The following is a 22,660-nucleotide window of genomic DNA, read 5'->3' on the forward strand; positions in this document are numbered from 1 at the left end:
AAATCATGCAGCTAGTCAATGGCACAAGGGACCCGCCACCCAGATCTGCCTGACCACCAGGCTTCTAATTCTGGATGCAGGAGAGAGATGTTGCGTGTGTGCCTGTGCGTGTGTGTGTGCGTGTGCGCCTAGGTAGGAGTGGGATGAACTAGGGAAAGGACATGTCCCATCTCAGTGTTCGTGGGGTGTCCAGTCTGAATGCTGTGAAGGAGATAACATCTCTCCTGGGGCACATGCAGCCCTCCCCCCACCACCTGGCCAACCCTGGGGGTACCTAATTCTGCACTGCTGACTTGGGTGCTCAGCGCGTATTCAGTGACTGAGCGAATGAATAAGTGAGTATTATTCTTCCTTCTCTCTCCCTCCTCATTCTCTCTTTCTGGTCCCTCCTCCTGGCTTGTCTTCCTGCCCCCAGGCCTGCTCCAAGCCAAGCTCCACTTGCCTCCCTGGCAAGATTCAACTGGGTAGACATTGAGGGTTAAGACGCCTTCCAGGAAACAGAGAGTCACAAACCGAGCCCCTGGTTGGCAACATGGGCACACACTCAGGAAGAAGAGGGTCTGCTTTGCTGGGGCTGAGAGCCCCAGCCTGGCCAGGACTTGGGGGCTCGTGGGGGTGGGAAACATGGCTGGGGCAGGGCCCTGTATGGAGGGGGTGCTATGGATTCAATTGTGTCCCCACAAATTCACACGTTGAAAGCCTGACCTCAATGTGACTATTTTTGGAGCTAGGACTCTTAGGAGGTAATTTAGGAGGGTGACTGAGGCCATAAAGGTGGGGTCCTAATCTGAAAGGATAGGTAGCCTCATAAGAAGAGGAAAATGCACTGAGGAAAGGTCATATGTGCATACAGTGAGAAGGTGGCCATCTGCAAGCCAAGAAGAGAGCCCTCACCAGAACTCAACCATGCTGACACCCTGATCTCATACCTGTGACAGAACAAGTGTCTGTTATTTACACTACCCAGTCTCTGATATTTCGTGATGGCAATCTGAGCAGACTAATCCCCGGGGGAGCGGGGGCCCCCAGTCCTGCTCTTTCCCACATGGTCCTTTAGAGCTCAGAGAGAACCCGGTCCCTGGGCTCAGATCAAGTATACTCCTGTCCCAGCCTGTCTCGGGATGAGAGCTCCTATCCTTTTCCCTGGCCTGAACTCCGAGTCTTCACAGTGTCCTCTTCCCATCACACTGCTCCCCAACCCAGGCTTTCTCTTACCCCCAAAATCTGGTCGCTTCCTCTCTGGCTGAAAAGCCTCTGATGTCTCCCCATTACCTACAGGATGAAGTCCAAACAGGTTGACACGTACAACTGTGCATCGTGCAACTTGCACAACTGTACACAGCAGTCCTGAGTTTAACTTCATTCATTCAATCATTCATTCAACAAGCATTCATTTCTTGGACACTCTCAGCTTAGCATCCAAGGCTCTTAATGATCCAGATACTGCCTCTTTCCTTTGCTTACTCTCTCATTTACTCCCTCGGGTACCATATATTTTAACCACACTGAACATGGTATGTTTTCATACCTCGGTGCTTCATACACAAATTCATCTATCTGCCTGTCTGAGAGTCCTGAGGCCGTGGAGTGGGCACAAGCTGGGAATCCTGTTTCTCTGCTACTTACTAGCTAGGTGAGTGCGGGCAAGTTAACTTTCTGAGCCTCAGTTTTCTTTTTCTTTTTTTTTTTAAATCTCTATTTTATTTCTTTCCTCCCTGATCTTTATTATTTCTTTCCTTCTGCTGACTTTAGGTTTTGCTTGTTCTTCTCTTTCTAATTCTTTTAGGTGGTAGGTTAGGTTGTTTATTTGAGATTTTTCTTTTTTGAGGAAGGCCTGCATCACTATGAACTTCCCTCTTAGGGCTGCTTTAGCTGCATTCCATAGATTTTGTGTGGTCGTGTTTTCATTGTCATTTGTCTCAAGGTACTTTTTAATTTCCTCTTTGACTCACTAGCTTTTTAGTTAAGCCTCCGTTTTCTAATCTGCAAAATGGGATTAAACATATATACTGTACCTCACATTCCCCTTAGCATATAGGAGCGCCCCCAGTAAAAGTTGTTTCCCCCAATTCTTCGCTGTTAAACTCCTATTCAACCCTGAAGACCCAACTCAAATGTTACCTCCTTGGTAAAATTGCCCTCATTTTCCCCAAATAGGGAAAGTTTATCTTCCCTGTTTCTACCCTTCCTGCCAGCTCTGCATGGCTCTTATAAACCTCCATTATAACACTGGTCTATTTCTCTGTATCTGTGACTCACATGAACAAAGCACGCAGCCAGGAAACATTTGTGGCATGAATCAGGTACTGACCTCTGGGTTGGGAGACTTTAGCCTCCCATTCCTGCCCTGGTTCCAAGCCTCCAGCCTGTTGGATGGCATGAGGGGTCAGGACAGGAGGCCCAGGAGATGAAAGAACAGAGGTGAGCTGCCTCAGCCCTCAGTGCGACATGAGTGCAGGGGAGGTGGCTGGTCAGATGGCGTAGGGGTGAGGGTGCTTCAGCCTTCTGGATAGTTTGCTCTGTAGCCAGAGAGCAGCCAGGGTTTAAAGAGCAATGGGATCTGAGTTTTGAAAAATGGTGATGTAGGGAGCTGCCGCCCCTCCTTTCTCATCACCTCTAGCAGCAGCTGGCTTTGTTGTGGGTCCAGCCACCTGGGAGAGCGGGGTGAGGGGATTCAATGGGACAAGAGTGAGAGAGGTTTTCCATAAAGGGGGAGAGGATGGGTTTGGGGGTGAGTGTGTGGATAAGGTCTGATGAGGAGAAAGGTGAGGAAGGAGACACTGGGTGGGGGAAGTGGGCAGAGATGATGGGTGGTGTGTGTGTGTAGCAAGAGGGATGGAGAAGAGGATCGGGTAGGGTGGGAAGCTGGAAGAAGTGACCTTTGCTGGGCTGGCTGCCCTGCCCCTCAGCAAAAGTCATTAGGTTCTCTGTAAAGTCTTCCTGGAGGAAAGAGGAGCTATGGAAATGCAGCAGAGGTCATTACTTCCCGTGGACTCTGTCCTTGGCCAGAGAGGGGGCTGGGCAGGGGCAGAGAACCCCCAATCCTGGGAACTGCAGGTGGGTAGTGAGAGGGGAGGGAGGGCTACTCAGTGCTGGTTCAAGGGCATTGGGAAGGTCTCTCCACTTCCTCCAGGGCAGCCCCTGCCACGGTGTCACACAACTCAGCCCAAACAGAAGTGGCAACTGTCCCCTTCCTAAGGCTCTGTGGGAGAGGAAGACCCCTGCAGCCCCCTCCTGCATCACTTGGTGAGACGTTCTGTGACCTGGCCACCTGGAATCTCTAGCTGCAGTGGGTCTGGAGAAGTCTTGGTGGGAGCGTTACTGCGGGCCTGGAGGTGGGAGGGAGGACTGTCATCCTGCAGAACCAGGACGAATGATGGGGCCATTGTCCAGTCTCCAGGGCTGGGCTGGTAGCTTGGGGCTCATGTGCGTTGAAGGACTCTTCCAGACTCCTTTTGAACTGCTCACATTTCACCCACCTCTCCTCGCCCTCAGGGAGCCCAAGTGAGGCCCTGGAAGCTGGCAGAGCTGTCACACGTGCTCATCTCAGCCTCCTGTCATCCTGGCAGAGTGGCAGGAAAGGGGTTGTGAAGAAGGAAAATGGGTATGGGACACAAGGGGGACACAGATGGCTTAAGAGACGGTTCATGAAGTGGAAGCCAGTGGAGACTGTCCTGCTATGGCCAGGATGTGGGAGTGGGTGAAGACACAGCCACCTGCCACATCAGGTCCCCCTTTCTGTTCAGGTTTCCATCTCTGAGGGGACAACCTTGAATGCCTCAGGACCAACACTTGTGCAAGGACTGACATTTTATTTTCCACAATGGAAGCTATAAGGTGCCCATGAGTATATGAGGGGGGCTGTCTGCCAGCCCCCAGGCTGTGACCTTGAGAACTTGGGCACTGTGACCTTGAGAACCTTGTCTAGCTTTCAGTAGTCTCTGGGAGTAGGGCAGTGCCTGACCACAGGCTGGGTGGGCTGGTCTCAGCCAGTCCCGCCAGCCCAGGGCTGCTTCAGTCTGGTTTGGTTTTCTGGGTTGAAATAATAACCCAGAAAACCAATAGGCCCAACTTTGGCCAAAGATAATGATTCTCTGGCAGGGCCCCCAGTTGGGAGGGAGCAGGCACTTGTCCCTCATAGAGAAGTGGGCTCTTTCTCTGAGTCTCCTCTTCCACCTTCAGGGTGTAGTTTTCTGAGGATCCCAGCTCCGCTAGACAAATGATTTCAACCTCTCCGGGGTCTTGATGGGGATGGGGGTGGGGCAGGAAAGACCACCCAGCTTCTCCAAGCCTCTTGGGGAGGTTGCCTGTTTGCATTCTTAACTCTCTGCTGCCCTCGTGTGGTTATGAGGCCAGTTGCCGCCACAGCGGGGTGTGTGTGTGTTTTGGGGGACAGAGAGGACTCAGCAAGAAAGACTGGGGCTGAGGCAGAACCAGACAGCTGGCTCTCGTGTCTGCTCTAGCAAGCAGGGGGTCTCCCTGCCCCCACCCCTAGGTGTGGGTTATGCAAGTAAGATTAGGCAGTTGTGGGACAGTCACTTGTGAGAAACTGAAAGAAAAGATGAAGCTGATGCTCACTTGCAATGGAGGGGATTAGACATCAAGATCTTGAGGACAGCTGGGTCATCTCTGACTATGGGGGCAAGTTCCCACTTGCTAATCTGCCCATGGCCACGCTGGCCTGAAGAATCCAGGGCAGGCAGATGTAGCTTGGTCTTGGTGATAACTGCCCAAGAAACCATCAGGGAAATGGGGAAAGGAACAGATATGGAGGGAAAGAGAGGGATTTCTTTGGTCCTCAACCCTTGCATAGTATCTGTCTCAGGCAAGCCTCAGGCCAGGGCCCAAGGGTCCCGACCCAGCACCTGCTGTTGGCCATGAAACGGGGGTCACAGGTCTCTAACTCAGGCTGATACGTCAGGAGTGTCGAGGCTGATGGAGTCAGGGGTCTTCAGAGGCTGTTTCCATGTGGGGGTCCTCAGGCGCTTATGTGCTTCAGCATCACAGGGAGCTCGTTAAGATGCCCACCGACATCTGGGAAGAACAGCTGATCCTGTCTGTTGGCCTTTTTCAAAGCTGAGGAAACTGAGGCCTGGGGGGCTCTGGATGAAGGTCACTGCTAAAGGTCATAGTGGGTTCAAGGGTTTCAACTTGGTACTGTTCTCCATCCCCATAGACTGGTCCATCAGCATGGCCACAAGCCCCTTGTTCAGGCTGGAGGAGGCATCCTGAGCAAGCCCTTTGGGATTTGTCTGGGAAGCTCCCTCCCCTACATCCTTTCTGGGTCCTGCAGCAGAGCACCCACCAGGCCGATGACCTGTGAGGCTGGCTGGGCCGCATCATACTCTGCGAAGAGGTGGCAGACATTCTCCTGTGACTCGGTCTGGCTCTTGGCAACAAACCCAAAGATCCTGGTGGGAGAGGAGAGCTTGTGTGAGGGGTGGGACCAGGGAAGTGCCAGGCTGGGAACGGGGGCCTCTGCCTACACAGTGTTGCTCCCTGCCTGTCCCCAGCCAAGTGCTCCCCCACCTTATTATGATGGAGTCTCTGCTAGGGGAGGATGTGCCTCCCCTGTCCAACTGGGAGATCCCTGAGTTCAAGATCAGGGATCATTCCCTTGATTGGAGCGGGGCCCCCTGAGGACAGGATCTGTGTCTCCCTGGTCAGAGTGAAAGCTTCCTGAAGACAAAGAAGCATCTTGACCATTAGACTGGGGTGTCCCTACAGATGAGAGCTCGCGCTTCCCACATGAGACCGAGGGCCCCAGGCTCCCATTGGCCTGGTCAAACTGGAGGGTCCCTGAGGGCCAGGGCTCGTGCTCAAGGTCAGGGCAGGGCCTCCCGCCTTCCCTAACTCCCTCCCCGCGCGGGGTCCGGGCCTGCCCCAGGGAGCCCTCTCATGGTAACTGACTGAGTGGGCGCGGAGGCCTTACCGGGAGGGCTTGCAGTACTTCTGCCACCTGCGGGAAAGGAACACGGACAGTCATGAGGGCCGAATCTTGGCTCCGTTCCACAGGACTCTGGCCAAGCGTCAGGGGACAACGGCCAGCCGCATTCCTGCCCCACCACACCCCCTCCCCTCATCCTGTTGCTCCTGACCCCTCCAGGTTCACACGATCTGTCTGAGATCCCAATCCCAGAGTCCGTGGGCAGCTAGGCCCCAGATGGCCTTCTAAGGTTGGCCCAGCCTTGAACTTACTTCCGTTGCTCGGGGTCCATGCCACAGAAGCGGAGGGTGCTGAGGGGGTAATGGCGCCGGAAAAACACCCTGGGAAGAGGTGGGGAGAGAAGGGGAGCCGGTGAGAGCCGGTCCCAGCTCCTCGCCTCCATCATCTCCAGCTCTTTGCCTTCCAAGAAGCCTCCCAGTTCGTCCCCTGACAGCCTGGTGACCTTTCCCATGACTGGGCCTGGGCACATGTTTATCTTTCTCTCCTTTTATGAAATGTGTCTGCCTTGTGTCCTACATTTTGGGGTTTTCGACCCCTTCCTCCCCCCGCTGCCTACCACGCCAGTGAACTATTCAAGGATAGGAGTCACGTCTTGGTCATCCCTTATTCCTCCAGTCCAGGACCAGGATTTTGCTAGACTGAATCCCTGAGGCTGGGAAGGAGTGATCTCCTTCCACCGTGTCCCACTGGTCAGCCAGTCTGGCCTACAGAAGTTGTTTCATCAGTGGGTGCAGATTTAATCAGTGCCCAGTGGATAATGGTTAATCCCAAATCCATCAGTCAGTGATGAAGGGGGACTTTGGCAGGAGGTCACTGGACTGAGGCCTGGAGAAGGCAGAGAACTTGCCTGGAGTCACTCAGCATGTCACTGTCCCTATTGGGTCCTGGAGCCCGAACCCCCTCTCCATTGCTGACCCACAGCTGTCTCAGCCCTCCCCTCCAGCTTATGCTGCCCAGCCCTGCAGCCCCCGGGCAAGGGAAGCCCCTTACTTCCTCTGGACATCAGTCAGGGTGATGCCGTGCTCAGTGACTCTGAAGTGGACCACGGTGGGTGTGGGGAGGACCTCTTTCTCCAAGGTGGTTGAGATGGCCTTCTGCACAGCCAGGGCTCCGCTCAGGGTCTCCACGCTCACGGAGCTCAGGTACAGGGCGTGGCAACCTGTGGGTTGCAGATACTGCTCTGGGCCCTGCCAGAGTCCACTGGGTGGGTGGGAGTCAGCCAGGCCCTGGTGCTCCCTGTGTCCAGAGCCAGGAGATGGGGGTGCTTTCGTTCTTTGGGAATCTCATAGGGCTCCTCTTTGAGCCACCAGGCAAGCCGGCATGGCCCTTGTGGGTGACTGAAATTTTGGGCCAACTCCAGAGGACTTTGGGATCATCTGTTGCTTTGTGTTGCTCTGGCCCCTGGCCCTCCAGCAGGGGACAAGGGAGGGGGTGATGCTCTGTGTATAGGGGCATCCAAGTAAACCTTCCTTCTGTCTAGACCCTTGGCTAGTGCTACCTCCACCCTACCTGCCTGGGGCCCTGGCTCCTTTTTGGGAGAAGGGAGAGGAGTCAGGAATGGGGAGGGGCCATTGTGCTCAGGGACACAGAGTAGGAGCTGTCACTCAGACAGTGCTGACCTGTGTCTGGCCCCCGGATGTGAAGAAAAGTGACCTTTCCCCTGTAACATTCCCCAGGACCCCCAGGACTTGGACCTGACACTCCACAGAGGATCCCAGACCCAGAGAACACCACCAGGACAGGTTCTGCAGACCCAGAGAGACCCCAGCACGTCTGTGTGTGCAGGACGGGGTGTAAGCCTCACTGCCCGCACCTCCCTCCTGCCCGAAGCTCTTCCCCTTGGCCGACTGCCTGCAGCCTCTCCTCTCCTGGCTTACAGGGTGGGGGAGGAATGTGGCACCTTGTTAAAGATGAAGCAATAAAGCTGCAATGGGAAACACGTGTGGACCTGCGTGTGCGTGTGCGCAGGGCTGGGAGGTGCCCTCTGGGGGCACAGCTAAGCCCGGAGCCTCCCCCGTACCACTCACCCGCAGATTTCTTCGGACAGGAGGCCCGGCCATCCACAGAGGGGTCTGAGGCCCCGTCTCCACCTCCCAATTCTGAGCCAAAGCAAAAGAACAGGCCCCCAGGGGGCAGAGGTGCAGTCAGTGGACCTCTCTTATAGGAATAGGCCCTGTGAACATCTCCCACCTCCGCCCCCACCTTCAGGAAGTGACTTGGCTGAGAAACCAGGTGTGATTTCTGTGATTAGGCAGACCTTGGGGCTCTCCAAGTGCCAGCTTGTAAACCTTTTGATCCTTCTGTCCCTCTCCCTCCTCCAGCCCCTGGACTGCAGCTGGGACTTGGTCCTCAAAGACCCCTGACTGTCTCCCTTCTTCCGGACCCCACTCCAAACCCATGCTTTTTTTTACAGAAAGCAGGGAGGCCCTCTCCACCACCAAACCAGGGGCTCCCCTGGCCTCGACTCCTTTCCCAGAACCCCCCTTGCTGCTCCTCCCACACCCCACCCTGAGATGAGGTGCTCCACCTGGGGGACCAGCTGAACTGTAAGCTTGGATGGGGCTTCCTGATCTGGGATCGAGGTCTGGCTCTGCAAATTACTTATCGCCTCAAACCTTCCTCTTCTCTGTGAAACAGGGATGCTAACTGCAAGGCCTACTTCACAGGTTGGAGTGAGGTGTGAATGAATGAGGGGCTGCCCAGTAAATGTTGGACCTGGAAGAAAACCAAACCTCACCAAATTGGCAGGTTAATGCTGCTTTCAGCCTCTCCAGGAAGGTTACTATTTCTCAAATACCTACTCTGCGCCAGGCGTGGGGCCAAGAGCCTTGCCTGAGCTCTCACTGAATCCCCCCGCCCATCCTATAAGTAGGTGTGATGACACCTGTGCCCATTTCACAGCTGAGGAAACCGAGGCTCAGAGAGGTTAACCTTCTCATATTCTCACAGCTAAGAACTGGAGGTGTTGCTGGACTCCAGAGCTTGCACTTTTAACTGCCACACTAAAGCAATCCCCAAGTAAGGTGAGAAGTGACACCTCAGGCACCTTTCTACTGAGAACAAACAGGTCAGGGGCCCAGACCCACCTTTCTGTGGGATGACGAGTTTGCAGGGCAGGGCCAGGGCCATGATGGAATGCTGGCACACAAAGGCGGAGAGGCTCCCTGCAGGGAAACCGGGAGCCCTACATAAGGAGGTGGTCCCCAGGCCACCTGCCCAGCCCAGAAGGGAAGGGCTGGGGGTCCCCCAGGGGCCTTTGGGCTGGAGAGGCTCACCGAAGTAGGGCTCCTCGTCTGCTCCTTTGAGATGCACCCCTTTGGCGGAAGACTCAATGAGGAAGTGGCGGATGAGATCACTGCTGTCCTCGCCTGGACAGAGAAAGAAGAAAGAGTGCATGTGGTTGGGAGTTCCAGGCTTGAGGTTCGCCAAACACTGCCCAACTCACTTTCTGAAGCGCATCCTCCAGGTGCATCCAGAGGTTAACTTGTTCATCCCTCTGCCTCTGCAGGTAGGCAGGTAGGAATCCTACCCTAAAGGTCTCCCACAAACGAAATGCTGACACCTTTGCTCAAAAGCTTCCGTGTCCAGTAATTATTTCAGGAGACCATTTTCTTGGTTTTAACAGCTGTCAAGGATGGTTTCCGACACTGTTTAGATCAAATCGAAACCTCGAAATTCTTCCTCCTGGTTTCCCTCCGCCGACCCCATCCCACCCCACCCCACCCCACCCCACCCCACCCCACCCCAGGTGCTGTTATGCTCCTGGCGCCAGGCTGGCCCTGGGAGGGGGACCACGCCCCCTGCCTCTTCACCCGCCCACAGCTTCCGGCTTGCTTTGGGCTCCTTGGCAAGGTTTCTCTGATAACCAACACTGCCCCAGAAGTCACTTTCTTATTTAAACAGAGAGGTGTGGTGTAGAGAATGTGGAACTGGGGTTTTTATCCTCTTGCTTTATCACTTGGCTGTTCTGGGGGTTCATTGATTCCCTCTTGGAGCATCAGTTACTCTGCTGGTTCCACTCCTGGGGTTTAGGTGAGGGGCTGTGACTCAGGTACCTTGTAATGCAATGATCTGTTTCTGTATCTTTCCCAGGTGTGGTCTCCCTGGTGCACACCTGCGCGGTGCCTGGGGCAGGGTGGATGCCCTATGGATGTGTGTTGTGTGTGCAAGACTACAGGGGATAAGCTAGCACGCACAGTCTTACTGTGTTAGGTCCCTCTGCGTAAGTCCGGGCTAGACAGAGGTGGGCACCCAGAAGAGAGCAGCCTGGCAGGGGGGCTGGGACCCTCCTCCTCTTCCCACTACAAGAGCAGAGCAGGGAATCTGGGGAATTGAGGAGGCAGAGGCAGCTCTGGGTCACTGCAAAAGAAACTTCTCATAGAGCCTTGGTGCTGGAGGGCAGCTGGGAGGGCCCTGAGGTGGACCCTCTTCCCAGGAGTCGTTATGGGACTAGCCCAAGGTCACCCAGCAACCACACCCTGTTGCCTCTGAGAGGCCTTGAGCGAGGACAGAGACAAGTGCCTACCTGATCGGTTCTGGGCAGGCACGGGGGCCTCTGGCACCTTCAAGGCAAGGCCAAAGGATCCTCGGTATGAAGAACTGTCCCTCACGATGAAAGTCCCTGGTTCTTCCTTCCTCAGCAGCTCAATGGCTGGAACAATCCTTGGGTCAGAGATAGTTACCACCCTACCCTGACCCCCTCAGTGCATCAGCCCTGTAGGGTCTTCATAGAGCAGATGTCACAGAATCACCTTTTGTTCCCAGGAAGTCCCTTCTACTGTCTAACCCCCACCATTCCTGCTGCAGCCATTGTTTCCTAGATCATGGAGATCCTCAGGACCCCCCCGCCCCGCACCCCCTCCCCACCCTTCCCTGGACCTGCCATTTGCTGGTCCCTCCTCTACATGGACTCAAGGCCCCATCTGCCTGATGCGGGATGCCAGGACCCAGACCTGATTCCTGGGTCACTCATTCCCTGAAACACAGTGCTTCCTTTTACCTTGTTCTCGGGTGATGCTTGGCTTAAACCAGTATTTGGATGTGTCCATCACAAACTTCATGGTGGGCTGCATGTCCCTGGAGGGACCTGGAGAGAGACAGAGGAGGGGGATCCTGTAGGCTGGACAGAGGGGAGCTGAGAGACCCTTCCCCCTCCTCTGCCCAGTGGTCCCTTTCAACCCACCCTCCCCTCCCCCTACCCCATTTTATCTCCAATTGCCTAAAGAGGCAAAATCCATCAGAAGAGTCCCAGGGCTTGGTGGGACTAGGATCTAGGAGTCTCCCCTTGTATCCTTGGTAATAAGTCACAAATAGATAAAATCTTGATTTAATGAGAAACAGTTTCTCAGATTGAATATTGCCTGGTAGAGACTGAAATAAGGCATAACTAAGGGACTCTGAGATACATCATTTGTTTAATTTCACATTTTCTTCCCCCTTTAATCATCCTATGAGTTACTTGGGGGTATATTCAGTTTGCAAAAGAAAATGAAAGAAAAGGAGAAAGAAAGGAAAACAGTAGATCTGGGCAGAAGAACCTGCACCTGGAAGTCAGGAGATGAGACTTTTGATTCTGATCTGGGACAACTGTTGCCCTCCTGAAGCCCAGAGGGGACTGAGGGGACTAAAAATCCCTGAGGGTCTTTAATGTTCCAATAGCCTTGAAAATTAAGATGAATTTTGTTTTGAGGCTATTCTGCAGAATTTGATAAGATCCTGGAGTATAATTAGTGATCATCTGGGACATCACCAAACCAGGACGGCAGTATCACCAGGCTAAGTAAATGTGCTCTTTGAGATGCCAAAACGTCCATTTTCCTGGGGCCCTAAGGCAGAGAGCATCTTGAAAAGGTGTGTTGAGGCCAGTTGAGAGTAACTCATTATAAGAAATGTACTGAAATCTGCAAACGATTTGTCCTAGGAAAATGATCAGAGCAGCTTCAAAGGCATACTTGTCACCTCATATTCCCTTGGTTGCACTGACATGGCTTCCTGAGTGGGAACCAGCAGTGGGCTGGAGTGAGCATTTCACACCCTCCAGGAGTCCCTTGATGCCTGTGGCCAAGTGAGGGCTGAGAAGCCAGGGTGGGGGGGAAGGAGATGGCTGAGCCATGAGGGAGCAGTGACCCACCGACAGGGTCCTTGGGGCTCAGCTGGGAGCTCTGCTCCTAGGAGAGTCGCACCCTGGGGGTGCTAAGGCTTCGCCTCCGTGTTTACTGCTTTGTTACTGCTTTGGGTTCTGGTTGGCTTTGTTCTTTTTGGACGCCTGTAGTCACAGACTACGGGAAGGAGGGTGTTTGCTATTTTGTGGTTTTTAGCTGTCTGAACTGGAATGCATTGTCTCCGTTACTCCGTCCTCCCCCTGTCTGTGTTCGTCATTCACGAACGTCAGCATTAGGGCTGACGCTCCCTCTCCCGCTCTAGGGTTACTCATCAAGCCTGCTGCTTCCATATCCTGAGGGTCTCTTGGCTCTGTCCCCTCTCCTCCACCCTCTGCCTCACCCTGGTTTGGGCCCCCGTTACAGCCTGTCTGGACCACTTCATGATGAAAACCCAAACAGAACCAAATGAGAACGGCTCTCCCTGCCAGGCCAGGCCCTGCAATTCATCTGCCACGCAGAGTGATCCTGTTGAACATGTGCCTCTGATCCTCCCCATCACTCTCCTTTTGAGAGGCTCTGATGCTGCCCTGTTGCCTAATGGGTAAAATCCACTGTTTAGTTTGGTGTTCAGGGTCTTTCACAATCTGGTCCCAAGTTACTCTCAATGACCTCACCCCGCACCCAACACTCCAGTCACTTTCTAAGCATGCCATGTGCTTCCCCACCTTCACAACTGTGGACTGGCAGTTCCCTTTGCTGGAAATGCCCTTCCTCTCCTGCTCTGGCCACGGGCTTTTGATTCATTTTCCAGATCCAGTGAGGATGTCACTTCCTCTGAGGAGCCTTCCCAGTTCTCCAGACGAAAAGGCTTACTCCTTCCTCAGTGGCCCCATAAGACTTGGAACATCTCTCTACCTCTGTGTTTATCCTGCTCTACAGTGATTCTTTGGTTTTTGTCTCTCTTTCTAGACTGTGTCCCTACTACTTAGCACAGTGCTTGCTTCATCAGTGGGTTGACCTGCTGTGGCAGAAACCCACTGGTGTTTGTCTCTCCCCCTTAGCCAAACCTTAGAACGCATGAGGCATTGATTGGTTTACAACTTACCCTCTGGGGATGTGCTGAGAAGAGCATCTGGCAGAGTCTGGCTGTGGCTCCTGGTCGCTGGACAGGCATTGCTGGAGAAAGTAGTCCCGGATCGGACAAAGTCCTGGTGTCCTGGGGTCCTCAGGGGTGAGGGAGATCCTGGTTCTGGGGAGCCGTTGATCAGCACTATGGGTATGTCCACCAGGGAGTTGGTGATGGAGGGGGGGCAGCTGCTGGCATGTTCCTTGGCCAGTGGTGGGGAGTGGGTTGCTCTGGGCTGGCCCACGCTTGGGGTGGGGTTGCTGGGGACCTGGAAGTCACTGACTCTGGTATTCAAGGGCACTGGGCCAAGGCTGTGGAGGCTGGAGGAAGAGCTGGCTGGGCTTTCCAGGGATCTAGAAGATGACTGATGGCTGGAGATGCTGGAGTGGAGGAGGGACTGGCTGCTGCAGAAGGAGGGAGCACCAGACAGGCAGAGTGTTAGGGGATTGGGGTGGACACTTGGGGGCCAGAGTGAGGCTCTGGAATTTAGTGATCTGGGTGCCTATGGCTTTGGTCAGAGTAGTGTACAGTCCCTACCCACCCATAGTCCTGAGCAGTGGGCATGCCCACCTGATCCCCAAGGATGCTGAAGGATGCAGAAGTGTCCCTGCACTGTAAGATCTGTGGTCAGTTAAAGTAGCCAATGGGCCTGCCCCCTGCAGGTCATTTAGGCTTAGCTGGACTGTATTCCCTTTGCCTTCCCAGCCAGGCAGTTCCGACTGAGTTGTCCCATCAGCTCCCCCATTCCTCTCAAGAGTTCTGCACATAGGCTGGACCTGTGCTGGACCATATTCATGGTCCATGCAGAGGGAATTCCCCAGCTGGAGGAAGAGAAGGAGGACAGCTCTGCATCCAGCCAGACTTCTCCTTGAGCTCGGAGGCCCCTGCCAACGGGCATGGCTGCAGAATCCCAGTCTCCTTGCCAGGGACTGCTTTGGCACAGTGGATTTGGAATTGGTAAGGGGGACAGAGGTCCTGTAGCTTGGTCTTCCTGGGCAGGATGGGAACGTGTGCGGCTCTACTGTGAGACCTGCAGAGAACTGGGCTGGGGAGATTGTAAATAATGCCCAGGTGGGTTTGCCTCCCTCCTGCTAGGTTTTGCCAGGAATAAAGATGAAGGGGGCATCATGCTGTACACCAGAAATCGACACATTGTAACCTGACTATACTTCAATAAAAGAGGCTGCAAAAATAAAAAAGATAAAGGAGGCTTTTCTTTCCTAGATGGTTCACCCCAGACTCCCTAATTCTGTTTACATCCCTATGTTTTGAGGTTTAAAAAAAAAAAAACTTCCTCAAAATGGCTGGAAAAGATACAGGTGAGCCTCATTAATGCAGTGGTTCTTTTTCCCAAGAAGTAGGTGTAAGTCAAGATTGTGTATTGAACTGTGTTCTAAATGCTTGAGGAAACCTAGAGATCCAACTGGCTATGATGGCCTGAAAGAGAACATTCACTCTTATTTTTGGCACATGCCCAGATTTTGCTCAGAAAAGAGCAGGGTTGTGATTTAGGATGTGTGTGTGTGTGTGTGTGTGTGTGTGTGTGTGTGTGTTTGTGTGGTGCAGGCACTGTCAGAAGCTACAGCGGAAGTGACCTACCTTCCGAACACATAGCTGACATCAGACGCAGGGCTGGCTGACAGCACGGAGACCCTGCAGCCCAGCTGTGGGGTGGGGCCCCCTAGCCCCTTTTCCATGCGTGGCGAAGCCAGCAGTGGGGAGCCCAAGCCATTGGGACCTGAGGCCTTGCTCCCCACGCAAGGGATGGAGATGCTGGGAGAGGATGGGGTATGAGAACGGGGAGCCCCCGAGGTGGGAGAGGGGCGCTGGTGCCCCCTGCCCTGGTTCCCGGAGAAGATGAGGCTCTCGCTGCTGCTTCGGGTCTCTCGGGGGATGTCTCTGGAAAGGAGGAGGCCACCACTGCGCGGGGAGCCGAAGGGTGTGGTGACAGATGGGCTGGAGCAGCTCTGGGGACCATCATGGCATCTTGATCTGGTGGAGGTCACTTCAATGTACTTTATATCTTTGGAGAGAGAAGCAGAGCATTGATGAAAGCCAGGAACCTGGGTTCACTGAACAGGGATGCCAGAAGTGTCCTCAAGACCTTCTGGTCTCCCCTCTCTGATACAGATGAGGAAACTGAGGCTCAGAGCGGAGAAACTCATTACATCAGGATCAGCATTCAGCTCCACCTTCAGGGCCCGGTCCCAGAGTCACCCTTTTTGTGATATGTTCCCTTGAGTGGGGAGAGGCAGTGGAACGAATGCAGGCCTGAGAGTCAGTCAGACCTGGGTTTCCGATCTGGCTCTGCCGCTTACTGTCTGAGAGACCTTGGCCAAATGACTTCACCACCTAGAGCCTCAGTTTCCACACCTGGAAAATGGGGCGACCATACCCAGCCTCTTGGTGTTCCAGCAAGGATGAACTGAGATGAACAAAGGTGGTGCAGCACCGTGCCTGGCACATAGTAAGCCCTTTAAAACTGGAAGAGCCTCTCCTTCATGTGTGCTCCACTCCCCAGGTTGAAATGACTGCTTCGTGCAGCGCACTGGTCATGTCTTTGGATGTCTGTATTACTCAGGTGTGTGAAAGCTGTTTCTATGTCTGTGCCTGCACTAGAGGAAGGGGTTCTCAAGCTTGGTTGCACACTAGAATAACTCAATGGGCTTTTAAAAGTCCTAAAGCCAGGGCCAATTAGACCAGAACCTCTGGGGATGGGCCCAGGCCTCAGGGTGTCTGTTTCACTCCCTAGGTGATTCCAAGGTGCCCTGGGAAGCCCCACTGTGGTTCCTGCCGAGCAGCACTGCTTTGCCCGGGAGCTGGGCAGTTGTGCAGAGTCTCAGCCAACCCCAGGTCTGCTGAATCAGAATCTGCACTTTAGCAAGACCCCTGGGGAGCTGGGTGCACTTTAGAGTTTGAGGACTCTGCGTTGGAGAGAGAACTCCCCGAGGGCAGACCCTGCAGCCTTGTTGAGCTGTGGACCAGGGGTGACGGTTCGTAAGCACGCCCCAGGCTGCTGACTCACTCTGATGCTCTGTCCTTTCGCCAGTGGGGACACCTAGAACTCTTGTTCTGAGACCTTGTTCCTTCCTGGAGTGGGGCGCCCTGTGGTTCTCCCCATGGTGAGGATGGGCACCTCACCTCCTTACTTGGGGGAGGGGAGCTGTCCTCGGTGCTGTTCCAGCGAAGGTGTTGGAAGATGGGGGTTACCAAATTGCTCCCTTCTGGAGGGCTGTGAGTCCTGCCTCTGGCTTCCCAGGATGGAAACTGGGACAGAGTCAGCAGGAAACTGCACCCTCTGCTACTATCTGCCAGTCTCCCACCCTTGGGCTCTGGCAATGCACCATCCCCCCACCCAGCATGACTGTGGAGTCCCTTCCTGTCCCAGCCCGCTCCTGGGTAGGACCTACTGGCCCTGCTCATGGTTACTGCCTCTGTCTGAGCCTGCTTGGGCCCAGGGTGGGGGTGGAGGATTGCATCAGATACAGGGGGCTGGCAGGCTGACCTGGGCATGCTGTTCCAGGGGCTGGAGGAACAGGCCTGGCTTTGTCAACAACCAAACCTGGATATGAGTCCTGGCTTTGCCACTTTCTCACCAAGAGACATTGGGGAACTTTCCTAACTGCTTTGAGCCTCAGTTTCCTCATCTGCAAAGTGGGGATCTAAAACCAACCTCCCAAGGTGGCGGTGAGGCTGAAACACACTGATGAATGGAACCTGGAGCCTGGCCCACCTGGGCTTCGAGGAGCATCTCCTGCCTGCCTGCTTTTGAGGGGCAGTATTGGCCGGATGCTGAATATTCTTTGGCTCAGGTGGGGGTCCCACTGCTGAGGGCAAGAGGAGAGTATTTGGCAGAATGGACTGTGGGCTCTGAAAGAGAAGACTTGGAATGGATTTTTCTGGAAGGTTGGCAAGCATGATGTTTTTTTTTAAACAGGACTTTATAGTATTTACGCCCATAATCCTCTCAAGCCTCAACAGAGCCCTCACGCCCAAGGCCAGGAGGCATTGCTTTTATAGAGGAAGAAACTGAGGCTTGGAGCAATGTGGGGATAGAACTAACATTTATTGCACAATTTTTTTTTTTAATGGAGGTACTGGGGATTGAACCCAGGACCTCGTGTGTGCCAAGCACGCGCTCTACCACTGAGCTATACCCTGCCCCCTGCACAGTTTTTAATAAAGGCTGGTATTTACTGAGTGCTGGGTGCTATCACTGCTACAGACATGTTACGTGTATGAGCTCATTTAACACTCATGACAACTCGATTGGAGTAAGAAACATTAATTCCATGTAACTGGTGAGAAATCAAGGTGAAGAAAGGTGGAGGCACCTACTCCTGCTGCTGTGCTCTGTTTGGAGGGGCCTCTTCTGAGGGGTGCTCCTTAGGACCCTTTCTCAAGGCCTTGGTCATTAGAAGGTGCTCAGCTGCTTTGGGGAGGATCTATTGGCCTGGTGAAGCTCTGGGCTCTGCTCACAGGGTCATCCAAACACCCTCCAAAGGCCTTGTCTGGAGGCCGAGCAGGCAGGCAGGAAGGAAAGGAGGCACCCTTCCCCCCCTCTGCCCCCCACTGCTGCCCTGAGGTGGATGTGGCCTGGGAGATGGAGGCCCCTACCCCATCACCTCGGTGCAATTGCTGTTTACAGGCCCGTAAGGCAAGTCTGAGCAGTGCCTGGTGGATGCAGGCGCCAGCCCCAGGCCAGGAGGGTGGAGAGGGTGCGGCCGGTGGGTGGGGGGCGGAGAGATGGTTATTAAACGCCCTTCACCTGGGATTGGCACACAGCCTTGCCTGGCAGGAATTCTGGAAAATGAGATGTGGGGGCCTATTCCAAAGGCAGGGACAGGTGGCGGACGGGATAAAGAAAGGGATATGGTATATGCTTCCCTGTGGGATGGGTACCCCTGCAGCCCCCAGGGTAAGTCTGAAGGAAGGTAAGCAAGAGGCAGAGGCAGGGAGGCTGTGGGAAGGTTTGCAAGCACTGGGGAGGTGGAGCCTCAGAAGAGGAACTACAGCTGCTTCCAAAAGGATTTATTCCCTGGGGGGCAGGAGACTAGCTCCCAGGAAGAGAGAAAGGCGGGAACATGGACTTTGGAGCCCAAGGCCCAGGCTATGAGCTGACCTCTCACTCACTAGCTGTGTGGCTGTGGCCATCACTTCCCCTCCCTGAGCCTCAGTCTTCTGAGCTGTAAGTGAAGTATCACTCTTTCCTTCTCAGGGTAGATGCTTATATCTTTATGCATCACAAAAATCGATCTCTGCATTGGCAGAGCTAGGTGGCTTCATAGGGACCCTCTGACCACTGCCGCCTCCTGGCGCCCCCTGCTGCCCAGAGTCTGTTAGACACATCCTCAAAACGGCAGGTTGTGCCCGGGGCATCTGAAAACAGAGACTATTGTCCATCGGTCCCCTGGGGGAAGGGCTCAGTTGTCAACACCCCCACCCCATACATGTGCATGTTCCATGGAGACTGGTCTCACCCCAGCTGGCCTTGAGTGCGTGGAACCCCTGCCTTGGGGCATGACCATTAAAGTGCTGGGCTTGCCCCTGCCAGTGGTTATTAGGCCCAAGCCACCTTCCCTGCAGAGACATGCCCACGACTGGCCTTAAGAAGCCAGAAGACTCTCAAGAGGGGAATGGAGGTGGTTTTCGTAACAGGCCTGGCAGGCAACGCTCTGAGGGGGGAGCAGAAGGCAGGATGGAGACCAGGAACCTGGCTGCCAGAAGACGTGGTTGCTGGACCCTCCTACCTCCGCCCCAGAGCCTGAACCCACCCTCGGGCAGCTGATTCTAAACACAGGCTCAATGTTGATTATAAACAGGCACCATTTATCATGACTGACAGTGTGCCAGGATTTGTGATAAACACCCATACTGTGTGATTGCTTTAAATCCCTGCAACCCCCTGGCGGTGAGAACTCATCTCTCTTTTACAGATGAAGAATCTGAAACACAAAGAAATGAAGTTAACAGCTTGTGTAAGGTTTGCCTGACTCCAGTGATGAGGCCAGACTGGCTCCTTACTCAGAACCCTCAACCTCAGTCTTTTCATTTGTAAAGTGGGGTTGAAATAGGCACTGCCTGGAGATGGATTGGGAGGATAAAAAGTTTCAATTATTAGGTGCTCAGCACAGTGCCTGGATAGCATGATAAATGCTCAATAAGTAGAAATTCTCCTTGTTCCCATCTTTAATCCCAACTGCTCCCCCAACCTGTACTGATTGTTTAAACCCCTAGAGGCCTCAGTCTTCCAGCCTGTCAAATGGGGCTGCTGCTCCTTGACCATCATCCTCAAAGTATACTTGAAACTCTTTGGGAAACTGAAGCCAGATGCAAGGATTTCTAGATGCTCTTGGATGTGGTGGTGTGCTGGACTTGGCTGGTACCAGCTCATGAAAGCTGACTGTTAAATCTTTAAGACTTTGTCCAGCTGGTGGCTAAACTCAGCCATTACTAAAGATTAAACTATATAAACTAAACTAAAATAACTTATATTGAAAGCAAAAGTAGTAAATACTCAAAAATTTATCACATTCCGATTATTTTTCTATATTGTACTGTTATCTATACTTGGAGTATATCTCTTGTTATTGGTAAGGTGGGTAGAAATACTACTCCTATAAAAATTTTGGGGGACCAGGTTAGGAGCTAAAGAGAGACACCATAGAACAGGGAGGTTCAGGGACCCCACATTTGTTAACCTTATTTATGTGCCTGGCATTGTATAATATTATTTATATTAGCTTATTTAAATTCTCTGAAAAATTACATAAAACAACTATCCACTACTTTCCAAATAGAATTGGATCGTGAGGGAAACATACTTCTCCCTTTTATAGAGCAAACAGAGAGGTTAAGCAACTTGTTTAGGGCTGCACAGCACTTCCCAACAGGACATTGTCCCCTGCTATTCTGATGTGATAGAAAAGTCCTTCCTCATGAGGTCTGGCACTGTGTCCCAGCTCCTTACCTAAGGCTTCAGCTTCCTCCTTCTTCCTCCTCGAGGTAACACTCTGGGTGGGCTCGGCCCAGGGTCCACCAGGCCCTGGAGGGAGCAGCTGGAAGGTGGGGTCCAGTTCCAGAATCATCTGGTTGAGGCTCTCCAGTGAGAAGTCAATGTAGGAGTCAAGGTCTTCCAGGGCCCCCGAGGTCTGCTCCCCGGGGGACGGCAGGAGGCACCTGCCTTTGGCTCCAGCCTGTGGGGCCTGCTGGAGGCTGCTGGGGGGCAACTTGCAGGGTGTGGGGGCCATCAGGGCCTGTGTTCCCCAGCCTTCTGTGGTGTAGTAAGGACACTGGGGTGGCAGGCCAGGGCTGGGTGCTGGGTGCAGGGCCCTCCTGGGTTCCTCACAGGGAGCCAAGCTGACCGCAGGGCCTCCTGCCAGCAGGGGGCTGGACATCACCTGTGACATGCTGGGGGCAGTGACCTGGTGGTTTACCTCTGGCTTCCAACCAGCTTCACTGACATCCCAGAGATGTCACTTGCCAACCGGGTGCTCTTGGGACCTGAAAGAAGCCAGAGGTGGAATCTGAGTAACTTCTGTAGATGGAAACCTGCCTCCCCTCCACTCAAACAAAGGTTCATTTATTCACTCATTTAAAAGCCTGGCTGCTGGGGCCAGGCTTCCTGGGTTTACATTCTGGCTCGGGCACTTACTAGCTGTGCCGTGTTGAACAAGTTATTAACATCTCTGTGCCTCAGTTTCCTTATCTATAAAGTGAGGTAATATTTGTAACATGCTTAGAACATGCCTGACATATAATAAGCATTATGCAAATTAAATAAAATAACTTCAATAGACGTTTGTTGAATATCTACGATGTCGCAACCTTATTTGTTAAATACCAGCTAATATTTATTGAGTAATTGCTATGCATGTAGACACTGGTACTTACATGTAAAACCTTTCAAAAGCTTCGTAAGAACCCTATGAAGTAGATACTATCTTCATTCCATCTTACAAAGGGAGAACTGAGACACAGAGAGGGAAGTAACTTGCCCAAGGGTCATCAGGCCAACAAGTGTCAGAGCAGGGCCAGACCCCAGGCTGTCCGATGTCAGGGCCCTGCACTTAGCTGCTACTCCCTGCGGGCCAGTTGGTGAAACCGACAGGTAAGCAGGGAAGCGGTCATAACCAGTGTCATCAGTGAGGCGGGGAGGTGGAGGGGACTCTGTAGGCACTAGTGGGAGAGGTCAGGAAGGACTTCCTGGAGGAAGGGACACATAAAGGGAGCTGGCTGGGCAAGCCAGGTAGGAGTGGGGAGGCAGGTGTATTCAGAGGCCTGATGGAGAGGGGCGATCACCAGACATTACTGAGCATCTGGGAGACAGAGAAACTTGAGGGTGGCTGGAGGGGAAGTTAGGGTGGGGAAGGCAGGCTGGGCTCAGTAGTGCTGACTCAACCCTGAGGGCAGTGGGGAGCCACAGAACAGTTTTGAGCTGAGGAGTGACATCATCAGATGATATTCACTCCCTGGGGGCTTGTCTGGAGAAAGAGATGTCTTCACTTCCTCATTTCCCTGCCTGTGGAAAGTTCTTCCCGTTGTCTCACCTTAATATCACATATTAGTAGTTTCTTATATGTGGGGCTGGGTAGGAAGTAAGAAGATCTGGGACGGAGTCCGCCAAGAGAACTGTAAGGAGCTGGGACATGCTAGCTGTGCTGGCCCTGCCTGCCCTGAGCCTCGCCATTGCCGCCCCTCCGTGCCCCACTTCAGCACTTCCCAACTCTTCTTCTCTCTTTTTCCAAGATGCCTCCATCACATCCTGCTTTAGAGTCAGACCCCAGTGCTGGAAAAGGCATTGAGACCAGCCTGGGGTAAATGAAATGAATGTGAACTCTGGAGTCTAAAGATTCAGATTCGAATCCCAGCTCAAACAGTTCCTTAAAGGTGTAACTGTGATGGTCAGTTTCCTTATCTGTGAGATGGGAATATGAATTCCTGCCCTGTACCCTCCCAAAGAGTGGTGTGGAACCAGTGAGGTGCTGCTTGTGAACGCAGGTGGACAATTCTAAAGACTGCTTAGAAATAAGAGCTTCTATAGAATATAATACCTTCATAATAATAAACAGTAATAGCTCTCATTTATTGAGCACTGTCAATTCGCCATGCATTGGTTTTTTTAAATATGGTAGCTCTTCTAATCCTCTCATAACCCTTGGAAGTACTGCACCCCCACTACCAGCCCATTTTACAGATGAAGACACAGATTCACAGAGGTCCAGAAATCTGCATAGGCCACATATCTAAGAAAGTGGTAGAGCTGGGATTCAAACCCAGGCTGTGGACTTTAGAGTCAACTCTTTATACCACGTGGAGTTCAAATGCAGAGGAACACCTGCGGTCCAGAGAGGGGATGGGAGTTGCCCAAGGTCACACAGCAAGTCAATGAGAAAAGCCAGAACCCTCTTTTCCCCAAAGGCTCCTGCCGGCCCTGCTGCCAAACTTCTCCTTGGCCTGGTCCTGGAGTGGGTGGTGCATCCCAGG

General features: G+C 53.3%; 1 protein-coding gene and 1 non-coding gene across 2 annotated transcripts; both read right to left on the reverse strand.

Annotated features, from left to right (window-relative positions):
- Window positions 1-3,803: 3,803 nt before the first annotated feature.
- On the reverse strand, window positions 3,804-20,583 carry TNS4 (tensin 4). Its single transcript, XM_010991786.3, has 12 exons — window positions 20,145-20,583; window positions 14,774-15,197; window positions 13,154-13,578; window positions 10,947-11,033; window positions 10,473-10,598; window positions 9,223-9,315; window positions 9,034-9,111; window positions 7,975-8,046; window positions 6,938-7,106; window positions 6,199-6,267; window positions 5,933-5,959; window positions 3,804-5,411 (listed from the first exon to the last, which is right to left on the reverse strand). Exons 1-12 carry the CDS (start codon window positions 20,581-20,583, stop codon window positions 5,270-5,272), a joined length of 2,151 nt encoding a protein of 716 aa, XP_010990088.1. The 3' UTR covers window positions 3,804-5,269.
- On the reverse strand, window positions 17,264-17,339 carry TRNAA-GGC (transfer RNA alanine (anticodon GGC)). The gene has a single exon. It is a non-coding gene; the product is annotated as a tRNA-Ala (tRNA).
- Window positions 20,584-22,660: the final 2,077 nt, after the last annotated feature.

Source organism: Camelus dromedarius, chromosome 16 (assembly GCF_036321535.1).
Source record: "Camelus dromedarius isolate mCamDro1 chromosome 16, mCamDro1.pat, whole genome shotgun sequence".
Classification (NCBI taxonomy): domain Eukaryota; kingdom Metazoa; phylum Chordata; class Mammalia; order Artiodactyla; family Camelidae; genus Camelus; species Camelus dromedarius.

Bases quoted from the DNA above. Each gene is read 5' to 3' on its own strand.
- TNS4 (XM_010991786.3), bottom strand. From the start codon at position 20,583: ATGTCACAGGTGATGTCCAGCCCCCTGCTGGCAGGAGGCCCTGCGGTC. The intron at 10,599-10,946 runs GTAAAAGGAAGC...GGATTGTTCCAG, and splicing joins AAGCATCACCCGAGAACAAG to CCATTGAGCTGCTGAGGAAG. The intron at 7,107-7,974 runs GTGAGTGGTACG...TGCAACCCACAG, and splicing joins CTGTCCGAAGAAATCTGCGG to GTTGCCACGCCCTGTACCTG.